We start from the raw sequence: 14,580 nt of genomic DNA on the forward strand, positions 1-14,580 counted from the left end.
ATGACTGAAGTGTTCACAGGATCCAAACAAGTTCGTTCTTTCTCTCCCCCTCTCCCCTCTCCCCCTCCCCTCCCCCCTCTCCTCCTCCCCCTTCTCTCTAAAACCAGTTTTATTTATTTGGAGGGAATCTGAATTCCCGGAGAGGCTGCTGGTTCCGGAGCCTAAGTGTTGACTCGGGACTAAGACTTTTTTTTAAAGACGCATTTTATTTTTTAATGGTTTTATTTTATGTGCATTGGTGATTTGCCTGCATGTATGTCTGTGTGAGAATATCCGGTTACTTGGAACTAGAGTCACAGACAGTTGAGAGCTGCCAGGTGGGTGCTGAAAATCGAACCCATTCCTCTGGAAAAGCAGGGAGAGCTATTAACCACTGAGCCATCTCTCCAGCACCAGGGCTAAGACTCCTTTGAAGCAGTATTTTTTATTTTTTATTTTTTATTTTTATTTTTTGAAGCAGTATTCAAAAGTGTAGGCAAGTCCCCAAACTCTCAGCACCAACTGCTGTCCAGAAGGAATCCCAAGTTTTAAAAATTCGTAGAGAAGCCAGGAGGTGGCGCCAGGCGAGACGCACTTCCTGGGAGGCTGAAAGTCGGTCTTAGATGCTGCAGGGGAGCTCTGTCCTGATAGGGGTTATTCTATCCAAACCTCCTCTTTCCTACCTTGTGAAATATATGTCAGTCCTCCTTTCACCCCCGCCCCATCCCCCTCTTAACTTTCCGGACTCCAAAGAAATCTTAACTTGAATTTACATCTTTTATTCTTCCTAGATGGGACTGGATGAGGCTTTGGAAGAACTTTAAGACGGAAACTTTTTTTTTTTAGGGGATGAAGTATTCGCAAAGCGATAAAACATGTGTGTGTGTGTGTGTGTGTGTGTGTATAATAATATATTTTTTTAAATTAAAAAAGTCCTTACTCTGAAGCTCAGTCAGTCGTGGGACAGAAAAAGCACTCTGAGCTCCTGTCTCCGCAGGAGTGATGACCTGGCACATGCATTATTCTGTTCATTTGGCTTTTATCCCGTGCCCTTGTTTGGCTTCTGCTCCTTTGTTTTGGCTATTTATTGCTACTTGTTAGGAGTAAGGAGGGCAGAAAGACCTCACAGAGATTATGGAGGAGAGATTTCACCATCTAGCTTGAAATTATCTGTGGTCTTCACACTCACTAATGAGGGACTTAGGATGTACATTCCGATCGGGATTTCTAGTCCCATGGGGGAGCGCACACCAGCCACATTCCTGAGACGCCACGCAGCCTCCATGCTCCACTAGGAAACTCAGTTCCACCACAGCAAGTTTCACTTGATCCCACAGGATCTGCCTGGTCCCTTTGTTGGGTGGGCGGGAAGCCCCTGGACCCCTCACCCACCTGGTCACATGGCCTTTCTATGGCCCCTCCTCTCTCTTTCTTTGGAGTCCGCCTTTTTCTCATGGTGACAGTAATTGTTTCTACAGTCACCCATCACTCCTCCTGCCCGGCCTCTCTGCTAGGGGTCAGTGTCCTCTTCAGTGACAAAAGGCGCCCTAGATCTGGGCTCCCTGGGGAGGGAGGTGGCTGGATCTGGTAGTTAGAATGCTGTCTCTCCCTGGTGCTGCGACAACCCCTCCCCCGCTGTGCACACAAATGGGCTTTATCCGGCAAACAAAACCGCACCCCCACCCCAGGCTACACAGGCACGTGGACCTAAGCCTCACCAAGGGAAGGGGGTGGTGACAGGCGCCAGAGAAAGACGAGGCAGAAGACAAATATTCTCCTCGCCCCACTTCTTGCTCTCCACAATCCAGATTTTAAAGTTTGACTTTCCACTCCCCACCTGCTCCCTGAGCCTCCAACTTCTGTTCTCCTATCTCCCGAATATGAATTCTTTCTGGTTCCAACCAGCTCAACTTCTCTCGGTTTCAGAAACAGGTTCCCCACCAGCTGTCCCACACCACCCAGGGATGTGCTCCTCAGGCAGGGGAATGAGAACACGGTGTCCTGGGAGGGAGAGGTGCGAAACCCCCCTTCCCTGACTGAGAGTTCCAGGGGACACCGGTACGAGCGGCAGTGTAAATAGCAAAGGAAGAGCTCACTCCAGGGTCCTGAGCCAAGGCCAGGGCGCTGGGCTCTGCAGGGCCATCCTGCATGCCTAATCCGCTATTTAAGGAGCTGCTCGGCTGCAGCCCAGGCACCACCCCCCTCCTCACGTACACCGGTTTCGAGCCACCTTAAAAGCGGGAGGCAACTGTGAAGTTGCTGGCCAGTAAGTGGTGTGGAGACTACGAAGGGACATACGGAGAGGGCAGAGAGAGGAAGAGAGAGAAAGTGAGAGAGAGGAAGAAATTTATCCTGGGATCCAGAAGTTCGTGTTAACCTGTGGAAAATCAAATCCCTGGAAGTCTTCAGAGACAAGAAGAAAAGAGATAGAACGCCAGAAACTCCTCTCCACCTCTCTCTTCTAACCCCCAAATTCCTGGTCCCTTGTACCCCATTGTGGGGATAATATGTTGTTCTTCGCTCTCCTGTTAAAGGTGACTTGGATCCTGGCTGCAGATGGGGGTAGGTACAACTGGCTCTGTGCTAATGTCCACCCGTAGCCATGTGTACTTATGTGGGGGAGGAGAGGTTTCAGAAAGGGAAGCCTAGGGGCTGGGGGAAAAGGCATGGGGTGGGAGAAAGACTATGGAGGAGATCCTTCCATTCTTTTCCTTTTCCTCTCTAGCCCAGCGATTACTGCTATCTCTGCGACAGGGAGAGCTAGCCAGAGGCCAGTGTGTGAATGCTCAGAAGTGTAGGACACTCGGCCAGCTACAGTTCTCCGCACTGCTCTTTCCCCACTGCCCTAGTCCCGGGCAGCCCTCCTGCCCGTCTTTGTTTACGCACTCTGTTGGTTAGGGAGAGCAGGGGTGAGAAGGGACACGTGCTGCAGTCCTGCCCGACTCAGACCCCGACCCTCTGCTGATCAAAGGATAACTCCATTACCTGCCAAGGGGCAGGGGCAGCTGGTCTATTTCCCTGAAAGGAACACGACTAAACGTTTGCTCAGCTCTTTACAGTGTACAAAGAGCTTTCAGGAGTAGGAGAGAGGTGGGGAGACATTGGGGGAAACAAGCTAAGTTGTTCCTGGAACGCCTGAAGGACTCCCACAACTTTTTTGTTGTTATTGCTTATTTTTATTTACTTTTTTTTTTTTTTTTTTTTGAGGCAAGGTTTCACGTGGCCAGACCTGTCTCAAACTCACTCTGTAGCTGGGGTTAGACCTGCTTGGCTCTGCCTCCCCATGCCTGGTTTCTACACCCTGTTTTTGTGCTTCTCAGGCCCCATTCTGTATCCAGCACATAGTAGGTGAGGGATTAAAGTTTATTGGAAGGACGAGGTGGGGGGAGGATTATCTAGAAAGCGAGAGGAAGATGGGACCAAGGGATCCAAAAGAAAATGAGGAGTCACAAATCTCTTCTGAGAAGAAACAATTTGGAAAGAGGAAAAAGAGGCATTAGAATCAGCTCAGAGCATTTCACAGGAAGGGCAGGGCGCCTTCACAACAGCCAGAGAACTCTAGTTGTTGGAGTATCCTAAAGAGATAGTGAAGGGGGGGGGGGGGGGGACTCGCAGAGTTGCTCCCGCTGAGGAATGGAGCAGTGTGAGCAGTTAAAGGAATAACAAGCAAGATGGGCATTGGACCACACGCTTGCAATCCCAGCTCTCAGGAGGCTGAGACAGGACTGCCACAAGTTTGAGGTCAGCCTGAAGCACACTGTGAATACAGGGCCAGTATGGACTACAGAGTAAAATCATGTCTCAAACAAAATAATTAAAAGACTGAATAATGAAGAGGAAGAGGAACAGGATTCCCCCCCCCTCCCCAGTTTCTAGAGTTAAATAGACCAAGCCAATCTACAAGAAGACCTCCTTTTCTCCTTGAAGCAGGTTAGCCGTGTGTGGGGGGGGGGATCCTCAGACCCCTAGCGTTTTGGCCAGATAGAACTGCATGAGATCCTGGCATGTGACCCGGCTGGCAACTCTCCTCTCTACACACAATGCTACACTTTCATCCTGTCTTTGCCAGCCTGGCTGCCTGTGCCCACCCACCACCCTCAACGTAGACTAGGCCCTACCCTGACTCCTGCTTTTCTTGAGCCATGTGAGCCTGAAAGAGCAGATGTTCATGATTCGAGTGACCACAGCTAGTGAGAGCAGAAAGAACTAAAACTGCTGAAGGTGCTGGGTCCTCGTCCTAGCGGCCGTGCACCAAGGCTAAGGACTAAGCCCTCCTGGCTTCAGCAGGATTGCCACACACTGAGACTTCCCCTCTTCTTCTGTTCTATGCTTCCAAGCCCTCTGCTCACACCCTTGCCTTACCCCACCCCAACCTTCTAAGTGTTACACTGATTTGGCTCCAGATGGAAAAAAGTAAGGGCTGGGCCGCTTGCACTTTTGGATCCAGGTTAATTTTAGTCTCCTGGCTTTATCTCTTTTCCTTGCTCCTCCTTCTTTACTCTTTAACCACAAGTGCAGCCCAGCTAGTTATTTTAAATAGGACCCCCGACCTTTCCACAAAGGTATCCAGTTTCAATACTTCACTTGGGAAGCGCTGGAGTGGAGGTGGGTAAGAGAGAGCAGAAAAGGAGGAGGCGCCAGCGGCCTGAGGGAGAGCAGAGGCCAGGACATTGCTCCAGGCTGCACTGGCCACAGCCCAAATTCCTCTCTTACAGGTCACCACTGGACATATGAAGGTGAGATCGGAACTGCGCACGGACTGGCACTTACTCCTTTCACCCCAGGACCCCCGCACCTGGCACGAAGACTTGTCCTGGGGGAGGGGAAGAGCTTTTCCTGAGCTTCACCCACTAGCTCCTCTTTTTCTCCCTACACGCACAGACCCCGGGGCTTACACAAGTGGCTGCTAGACCCTGCTGTAATCATTAAATCCCACATCTCCTGATTCAGCAAAAAAGCCAATGCGTCCTCCGTAAATCCCTGTGGAAATGAAGAAAACTGGGCGGGGAGAGGCACAATGAGCGAGCTGGCTGCCATCCTTCTGGCTCTCTTTCTCCTAAATAGTCCTACCCCCAACCTGCCTCTGAAACTGGACAGAGCCTGAGGTCAGGAGGAAAAGGCTGGCAGGATACTGTAACTCTAGGGACAGTGGAACTCAATCCCTCTGAACTTCTAATTAATGACCTATCTGGAGTCAAAGCAAGGTCCAGTGTGAGAGAATGTGAATGACAGAAAGGATAGCTGAACCTCAAGTCTACTTGATAGGGTACCCCAAAGATATTCCATCTGTTTAGGCTGTTTGTCCTCTCTGATTCTACTTCTGCAAGAATTCAGGCTTTCTGTCTATTTCCTCTTCCCCTCATTCAGCTTCATTGTTCTGAAACTACAGGTGAGTGAAAGCCACCACTCTCCCACTTACTAGAGTAGTGGACAGTCACCCCGTGTGGACTCCCACCTCACCTAGCCCCACCCAATTGCGTGGTACTTCCACTATAACAGGGGGTTCAGGGCTACTAAAGGGTGGTTGGGGCTATAGGACTGGACAAATGTCTACAGTAACTTACCCCTCCACCAGGCCCACACGGTCAGGACCATTGGCCAACCTCTTACCCTGAGTGTGGAGGCGATGCCCAGTCCCCCATCGATATCCAGATAGACAGTGTGATATTTGACCCCGATCTGCCTGCTGTACAGCCCCATGGATATGACCAGCTTGGGACTGAGCCTTTGGATCTACACAATAATGGCCATACAGGTAAAAGAGCCAGCTTCAAATAACTGCAGTTTTCAGTTTCTTCAAGAGCCAGGAGAAGCCTGGTGGTACATGCCTTAGTCCCAACACTTGAGAGGCAGAAGCAGGCAGATATCTGAGTTCAAGGCCAGCCTGATCTACAAAGTGACTTCCAGGAAAGCCAAGGAAACAAAGAAAAACCCTATATTGAAAAACAAACAAAAACAAAAAAGCCAGGGGAAACAGAGATCTAACTTATAATGCCTGAACATTTTATAATATATAACACATTAATGAATGTGGACGTTAGAATGAGGTTCAGAGCTGGGCCAAGGTGGCGTACTCAAAATCCCAGCACTCAAAAGGCAAAGGCAGGTAGATTTCTGAGTTTGAGGCTACCTGGTCTACAGAGTGAATTCCAGGACAGCCAGGGCTACAGTCTGTGTACAGAGGATCCCTGTCTCAAAAAAAAAAAAAAAAAAAAAAAAGCCACACACAAAACATTGAGGTTCAGGCTCCTGCAGCTAAGGTGGGGTTAGATGTCCATGATCAAGTTCAGTGTGCAAGTAGTGTCATAGCACTGACTTAATCATTAGCAGAAAGGTTCCTTTGCTAAAGAGAACCAGGCAATTCTGGGGGGAAGAAGGAGGAGGAGAACCCTATGTCCCAAGTGGTGGCAAGCTGGGATGGGAACTGCTCATCCTAGCCTGCTCTTTCCCCACAGTGCAACTTTCCCTGCCCCCAACCCTGCACCTGGGTGGACTGCCCCGAAAATACACAGCAGCCCAGCTGCACCTGCACTGGGGTCAGAGAGGATCCCTCGAGGGATCAGAGCACCAGATCAACAGTGAAGCCACGGCTGCAGAGGTACTGGGGAACTCCAGCTAGGGCACAGATGATGCATGGTTCAGTCCAGTGGAGCTCAGAGGAAGGATGGACCTGGACCCTTGAAAAACCCTATTGAAGAGCTAAGACAAAGCTTTGGGGGTAGAGATTTAGGTTGGGTAATTGCTGGGGTGACTGAAATCAAAGCCTTAGAGGGATGAAGAAACATCAGGTAACTTTGTTTCCTTTTGTCCCCCTGCAGCTCCACGTGGTTCACTATGACTCGCAGTCCTACAGCAGCTTGAGTGAGGCAGCTCAGAAGCCACTGGGCCTGGCTGTCCTAGGCATCCTCATTGAGGTCAGCAATGCCCATGCCCTCTCAGGTCTCTCTCTGATCCTTTATTCTAATCCTCAGGCCTCTCGGAAGTTTACCCCAGCACTCACTCACTCCAAACATGTGTGTCTATCGGTACATTGCCTTTGCAGGTGGGCGAGACTGAGAATCCAGCTTATGATCACATTCTGAGTCATCTACATGAAATAAGATACAAAGGTGAGCCCTAAAAACCTACAGTAAGAATTCAACTGCAAGGAAACGTTCAAGCCCTGACCTGCTAGGCTTGGGAGAGGGCGGGGAGAAAGCAGTGGATTCTGCTCAGAGGAACCCTGTCCAGGAAGCCTGACCCTCGCTCTGTCCTCCCCAGATCAGAAGACCTCTGTGCCTCCCTTCAGCGTGAGAGAGCTGTTCCCCCAACAGCTGGAGCAATTCTTCCGCTACAACGGCTCACTCACAACTCCCCCCTGCTACCAGAGTGTGCTCTGGACAGTCTTCAACAGAAGGGCCCAGATTTCAATGGGACAGGTGCGTGAGTAGTGGGGAGGGAATACTGCTTGAACCTCAGACCCTTGCCAATGTCCTGGGGTGATCTCTCCATGTCTGCTCCCCAGCTAGAGAAGCTCCAGGAGACATTGTCCTCTACAGAAGAGGACCCATCTGAGCCCCTTGTACAGAACTACAGAGTCCCCCAGCCTCTCAACCAGAGGACCATCTTTGCTTCTTTCATCCAAGGTGACTTGCAGGGCAGAGAAGAGATGGGAAACCGGGGGGCTCAAAGGTGTGAAACAGTGAACCCCTGGGAAGGAAAAGGCTGAGGGGAAGGGTTCCCAGTACACCTCTGGACCAGGAATCATCCCCAGCAAAGGACGCCCAGGTCAATTTTCAGGTGTGGAAGCAGAGCTCCCAAATGGGACAAGGTTCTGAAACTCCTCTAACCCAAGTTTCCTTCCTCTACAGTGGGACCACTGTATACCACAGGTAAGACAGCACGAGGCGGGCCCCAGCAAAGATGGATCAGGACCTGTTAGGCTGAGCTGACATCCTTACTTCCCCCAGGAGAGATGCTGGGTCTCGGTGTGGGGATCTTGGCTGGATGTGTTTGCCTTCTGCTGGCTGTTTATTTCATCGCTCAAAAAATTAGGTGAGTTCCTACTTTCTATCCCTGCAGTATTTATTTTCTACTAAAAAGCATTCTCAGAGGTTGGGTGGCAGCGGCACACTTTTAATCTCAGCACTCACCGGCGGATCTCTGAGTTCAAGGCCAGCCTGGTCTATAGAGTGCGTTCCAGGATAGCCAGGGTACACAGAAAAAAAAAAAATAAAGCATTCTCAGCCAAGCATGGTAGTGCATAACTTTAATCCCAACGCTTGGGAGTTGGAAGCAGGATGATCTCTGTGTTCAAGGCCAGCCTGGTCTCCATAGTGAGATAACCCAGTCTCCCCCACCCCCAACCCCCTGCTCCAACGAAATTCTCTGAGGCTGTATGTAGCTCAGTTGGCGGAGTGCTTGCCGGGTGTGCCCAAGCCCTGGGTTTGATCTCTAGCACCACATAAACCTGGCCTGCTGGCACATACTTGTACTCAGGAGGTGGGGAAAAGAGAACGTTTAAGGTCATGATTATATACTTATTGAGGCTTTTTTAATGTATTTCCTATTCTATGTCTACTCTCACTTAGGAGGCTAGTCACTCCCATGAACCATTGCTCCCCTTTCCAGGAAGAAGCGGCTGGGAAACAGGAAAAGTGTGGTTTTCACCTCTGCTCGGGCTACCACAGAGGCGTGAACTCTGTCTCAAGATGCTGCGGATGCCTTCCTCTCCTCCTGCCAGGGAGCCTCTCTGAGAGCTGCAGGCACTGGACGACCAGTTGTAGGCAGGCACGTGTCCTTCTAGGTACCACTTCTCTATACACATACACCAGGGACCCCAGCTCTTCAAGGAAGGGCTGAGCCTTTGGCCTTTCAAAGCTGTAGATGAGGAGATTCCCTGTTCTCATGTTTGGTTAGGAAGAAGCTGAGGATAAACTCTGCCATCCTTCACCTCACACCGCCATGTTCTCTCCCTTAGATACACGTTGTAGGTTTTTTTCCTCTAGGAAAAAAGGGCTGCTGCTGGGATTTTAATTATTTTTTGCTCAATGTATGTTTGAAAATTAAAAGTCTTTGACCTTAATTCTTGAATGTTTTTTGTGGCTTTCAAGACTGGGAGAGTTCCTCTGTCTGTTGAGTGGCAGAGATAGACATAGAGAAAGAGAAGGGGGAGGGGTATGATTAATTAACTCCTTGTATCCTGTTCCTGGACAAGGGAGACCTCCTTCCCTCCTTCTAGGAAGTTGACTTCCACAAGTTACACCACTAACGATGCTTCTCTCATCACATCAATAGTGAACATCACGGGCACTTGGCTAGGGAGGATGGACCAGAGCCATCCGGAGCTAGAAATCTCAATCCATTACCCCTCTTAAAGCCAAGTCCCCCCACAATTATAAAGTCCTTTTTATTAGTCAAAATCACAATCACCTTGATTAAAAGGACAGAATATTCCACCCTCAGCAGAAAAACAACACAGTGATAGAAAACCTCCCCAACCCTCCCACACCCAATTAAAAACTAGAAAAAATGTCTGCCCTCTGGGCCTGCGATGCCATGGTAGTCTGACTCCTTCAGGTCACTGCCATGGAGTGGGCCGGCCCCCACAGCACCCTCCACTTCACCTTGGGGAAAGGAGGGGTGCTGACGGCCATGGACGTTAGGCTAGACTTCCAGTGGGACCAGTCCCCAAGCATGCACTTCCTTCCTTTCCCCCAGGGCCTGGGACCAAAGGGAAAACAGGAGAGAAATGAGCCACCATCAGCAGATTCGGGAGCAAACACAGCCTATGGAGGTTAAAGAGGCTCCCAGCGTACCTCCTCCCTCTCCCCACTTTAAAAAAAGGCATTTTGGGGTCTTTATCATACCAAAAAATGGTTCCTTTCAGACCTGAGAAAAAGACCAAGATGTCCAGTCTGGGCAGGAGACACTGAACTGAACTCATCTACCCTCGAGCCTCCAGTAACTTCATCTCCAGGGCCATGGCTAAGCTAGGTCCCTTTTCTTGACAACCTGCACTGTCCAGAACTGGAGATGGAGAAATACGGGACGAGGAGATCGGGAGGGCACCCCAGGCCCAGGGGTCCCCCCCATGTTCCCTCAGTCCTCGGGTGGGATGCGCAGGGCAGAGTACACCATCACCCGACTGTCCTCCTGCCGGCGGCCTGCAGAGGGGAAGCGGGGTGAGTCATGGGCAGGGTGAGGGTGGAGCACTGACACATGGGGAGACCTGGACAACAAGGGGGTCCCCAGGTGGTGGGGAGAGATGCAGATTCAAACCCACCAGTCCCTGACTGGCTGCACCCAGGCTGCTCCTGAGAAAGCTTAGAGACTACAGGTCACAAATGGACAACGCCAAACCCGGAAGGAAGCGGGACACATCAGCGAGGAGACAGAGGATGGGGCAATGGACCCGGGCTGGGGCTGGGTTCAGTCATGGGCAGTGGATAGGCAGATGGGATCTGTCGGGCGATCAGTCCAGGTAGTCAGTCCTTACACGAAAGGCTGCGCTGGATACTTCGGAGGGAGCCTCCGGCTGTGATGAACGCCCAAAGCCCCATGGAAACGGTGACTGCATAGATGGGCAGCAGGCTAGCCTCATACCAGGGGTTCAGGAATGTCTGAGAATGAGGACAGAAGAGAGGTTAGATTCTCCCTGCACCTAACTGCAACATTCACTCTGGGCCTCTGTCCCAACCTTGCCCAGACATCCCATTCAGACACCTGCTTCCCTTCAAAGTACTAACATCTTTTTTTTTTTAAAGATTTATTTATTTATTATTATATGTAAGTACACTGTAGCTGTCTTCAGACAGACCAGAAGAGGACGCCAGATCTCATTACGGATGGTTGTGAGCCACCATGTGGTTGGTGGGATTTGAACTCTGGACCTTCAGAAAGCAGTCGGGTGCTCTTACCCACTGAGCCATCTCACCAGCCCAAGCACTAACATCTTATAGCTAAGGCAACTTCTGAGTTCAGATTCCCTCAAAGGTTTCAGCTCTTTCTATTCACCTCCAGCCTTCTGTGGTCACACGGCTAAGCAATTCAAACTCTGCCCCGGAGCGGATGACCTAACTGAAGCTAAGGGAGCAGAAGTCAGGGTTCTGCCTCCGCCCCAGGTAAGGGAAGGTGACTTACTCGGTGGGAACACATCCCCCATCCAGCTCGCCATTAAATGCTTTCTCCCTGACTCCAACTCACCAGTCCTGATGTCAGAAGGTGACTCCCGACTACCAGGCCCAAAGCCCAGTACCGCCTCCTCTCACAGGCGTCAAAGAAAACAACTCCCCAAAAGGTGTGCAGCAGGATGACAGCTGCTGTCAGAAAGGCTGCGGGGAGGAAGACGGGGAGATGTCCATCCCTGATCGCCTCCCAGGGAAGGGCAGTAAGTCAGGGCCAGGGGAGGACCGGGCACAAAGGCAAGGTTAGAAGTGGGCCTTACCTGAAGTCAGGAAGTAATAGGGTGAGTCTCCATGGATCCCAACCACACCTGGCCCAAGTGCATCAGCCAAAATATTGATAACAGAGAAGACACCACTGATGATACCGAAGGACAGACCAGAAACTGGGGGGAGGGAGGGTCTTGTCAACGACCAGGACCACCACAGCCTCATTAGCAGTACCTACTCCCCAAGCCCAGGGAAAAGTCTACCATACCTACTCTCCCTCCAGACCGCCTCTCCTTGGAAGTCAAGTATGAAGAAAAACACTTTAGCATATGTGGCTGTTTAGATTACCCAGAAAGGGGGGATGGGGTGTCCAACTCCCTCCTCTGGTCCCTCTCCCTTGGCTCACCATAGGCCATCTGTCGGATGGAGATGGGTGATCTTCCGTCCTCACTCAGTGATGCTAAGCCCTCATCTGCCTTCCTGGGAAATAGAAGGAAGGGCAGGGATGTTCCTTCCCCTCCGATACCCTCCCTTTAACGCCCCTTACTCCAACCACCATCGCAGGGCTGGCCCACTTCCCGCCATGCACACCACTGTCCCCACTCCCTTCCAGATCCCCCCTTGTCCTTACTTAAGGAGCTTGTAGTAAGCAAAACGGAACACTTCCTGCAGAAGGACAGAGACAGCAGCACCAAAAATCAGGAGGCCATACTGGAGCCGTGCATCTGATCGGTCTGTCACATGGACCAAGATGAACCAGACCACAGAAGCCAAGAGCAGGGAGACCAGCCAGAAAAAGGCTCTGAGAAAACACAAGGGCAATGAGAGAGGCAAAGACAGGACCACATGGAAAAATCAAGGAAGGAGCCAGCCAAGGATGGAATGTATGAAAAGTGGAAGTTAGACTTCCGGATGGTAAGGGAGACAGGGACCAGATAAGTGTCTCCACCAACAGACTCATCTGTAAGAATCTGAAAGCAGCAGAAGGGGTAGAGATCTGGTTAGAGTCTTCATTAGAGTCAAAGTGTGTGGGCATGATCGAACAGACAAGGTATCCATTCCAAGATCCTTGGCTAGCGGAGGTCAGCACAGCCCCCTCATTAATCTTGGCCTTGGGCCTTCTCTGACGTTGCCGGGAGGACTACAGGAAGAATCTGTGAAATCCCTGGAAGGCGGAAGCCGACTGCGGGAAATTCTCCTAGATCACGATTTGACCCTGTGTCCAACCTTTTCCGACTTCTGCCCCCCAACTCAGGCTCCCAAGCCTGCTCCAGTTCCTCCAGCCCTTTCTGCACCTTTTTCTCTACATTCGGCCCCGTCTCCACCACTCGACACTCACCCCGCCACCAGGATGATAACCCGAAGTGGGTCTCCAGCTACAGTGATCAGGAAAAGGGAGAAGGCTGGGCCGAACGCGACGAAGGTGCATCCGAAAAACACAGCAGCCCCCATGACTGGGCAGCTGGGGGAGGGAGGGAACCCCGGCCAAGGGAGGCGAAAGGGAGCTGCGCGCCGAGGGGGAGTCCGCGTGGGGCGGCGACGCAACCCCAGGAGGGGCGCGGTGCAATGTCACCCCCGGACCCCGGGGAAGGGGAAGGGGGGGGTGCCGAAACCCCGGACGAGGTCCACCCGACCTCGTCTACGGAAGCCGAAGAGGGAACAACCCCCGGTCGCTGCCCCATGGCCACCTCCCATCTAATCCCCACCCCCGGAAGGCCAATGAATACTTGGTGGGGCGGAACTGCAGAGGCGGGGTCGTGGCGGCATGGCCTTCTGGGAGTTGTAGTCTCTCATCCTCAGAGCCCTCCACTTGGTGCTGGGAGTGGCTTCAGAAGAGTAGACTGGAGTCTGGGCCCAATCAGAACAAGGATTCCTGGATTCGCTTGCGCCTTGGCCACGGTTTTCTTTCTTTTGGTAGAGAAGGGTGATAGCCACCCTACCTATTACTAGAGGAGATTTGTCGGAGGAAGATCCTGTTTGACTCTAGAGACAAATAAAAAAGAGCTCAGGATAGACGTTGTGGGAAGATAGGGACGGACATTGTTCTTAAGTTGAATTAGAGGAAATGACCCAGAGAAGCACCCTTGAGGGATCAAAGTTAGGCTTAAAAGTTGGAACTCTTTGGGCAGCCTGGTATAGGAATTATGTCTTAAATGAAGCCTCCACTTGTATTCTGTAATGACAGAATGAGAAAAGCAGGAGAAGCCGGGAGAGAAATATTAGGAAAATGTTTGGAAGGAATCCTGGAGTCACAAAGCAACTAGAGCAATGCGACTGGGAGGAAATGACACCCATCCCCTCCACCCCCGCCCCACGCGGAGCTGCTTGGTTCCTTTGATGTCATACTTCCTTCATTTATAGTCTGGAAAATAAACTTGAGTGGTGTCTTTTCCTCAGATTTCATATTAGCAGGAATCATCATTTGTATGAGGACGGGTTGCTCCTTAGGAGTCTGCAGAACAGAGGAATCCTATGATGGGATCTGAGCATTTTGGTCATATATGAGAAAATCGTTTTTGAGGGTACATACAAAGCAATAACAAACTACAGAAAAATTTAAAAGATTACCGGGCTTCCTGGAGGTTCTTACAAAAAATCACTAGGAGGGGATCGGTGGGGGTGGGAGGGATGGGAGGGTAGGGGTGGTGGAGGGTTGGGGGGGATGGCGGTCACATCGTTCCCCAAGGTTAGGAGGATGGGAACATCTTGGCCAGTGTTCAGGATTCCATGTGTGTCCTGCTCCTAAGTTCAACAGGCTGAGTCTGGGCCACTCTTCTCTGTGAGCTGTTAACTGTTGTGGGGAACAGTCTGTGCATGATGAGCCCACAGACACTTGCACGGTGTTAAAGGACTCATTTTAGATGCTTAGCAAGTATTTACTAGGTATGTGGGGCTTGTGGAGCTTTTCTTTTATTTTAATAGCTATTTTTATGTGTGTGGGAGGGGGTTGTGTCACGTTTATCTGTACAACATGTATGTGCTTGGTGCTCCTGGAGGCCAGATGAGCACATCAGAACCCTCGGGACTGGGGCTACAGATGATTGTGATCCACCATGTGGTGCAAGGACATAGCCAGGGCTACCTGTGAGGGAATGGAAAAGAGCAGGGGCTGGAGAAAGGGAAGGAGCCCAGTGAAAATAGACAAACGCAAGAACAGTGGATATAGGGAGTACAGCTGTTAGAGGAAGGATGCACAGCTGGCAGGGGCGGGGATAGGGGGTGGGAAAGG

At 51.1% G+C, this 14,580-nt stretch overlaps 2 protein-coding genes and 1 long non-coding RNA gene across 3 annotated transcripts; 2 read left to right on the top strand and 1 right to left on the bottom strand.

Moving 5' to 3' along the window:
* The first annotated feature begins 2,407 nt into the window (after positions 1-2,407).
* On the top strand, positions 2,408-5,332 carry LOC115030598 (uncharacterized). Its single transcript, XR_003836183.2, has 2 exons — positions 2,408-2,541; positions 4,695-5,332. It is a non-coding gene; the product is annotated as an uncharacterized LOC115030598 (long non-coding RNA).
* On the top strand, positions 2,408-9,043 carry LOC110290631 (carbonic anhydrase 14). The gene is made up of 12 exons (XM_029475047.2): positions 2,408-2,541; positions 4,695-4,715; positions 5,347-5,368; positions 5,555-5,734; positions 6,435-6,577; positions 6,798-6,893; positions 7,022-7,088; positions 7,240-7,397; positions 7,484-7,604; positions 7,830-7,850; positions 7,929-8,013; positions 8,590-9,043. The coding sequence occupies exons 1-12, from the start codon at positions 2,536-2,538 to the stop codon at positions 8,654-8,656; spliced, it is 987 nt and encodes a 328-aa protein (XP_029330907.1). The 5' UTR covers positions 2,408-2,535; the 3' UTR covers positions 8,657-9,043.
* On the bottom strand, positions 8,213-13,048 carry Aph1a (aph-1A gamma-secretase subunit). Its single transcript, XM_021157220.3, has 7 exons — positions 12,691-13,048; positions 11,983-12,153; positions 11,758-11,831; positions 11,405-11,527; positions 11,164-11,291; positions 10,457-10,580; positions 8,213-10,124 (listed from the first exon to the last, which is right to left on the bottom strand). The coding sequence occupies exons 1-7, from the start codon at positions 12,801-12,803 to the stop codon at positions 10,060-10,062; spliced, it is 798 nt and encodes a 265-aa protein (XP_021012879.1). The 5' UTR covers positions 12,804-13,048; the 3' UTR covers positions 8,213-10,059.
* Between the last annotated feature and the right edge of the window lie 1,532 nt (positions 13,049-14,580).

Source organism: Mus caroli, unplaced genomic scaffold (assembly GCF_978045245.1).
Source record: "Mus caroli unplaced genomic scaffold, Mus_caroli_1 scaffold_3, whole genome shotgun sequence".
In the NCBI taxonomy this organism is placed as follows: Eukaryota; Metazoa; Chordata; class Mammalia; order Rodentia; family Muridae; genus Mus; species Mus caroli.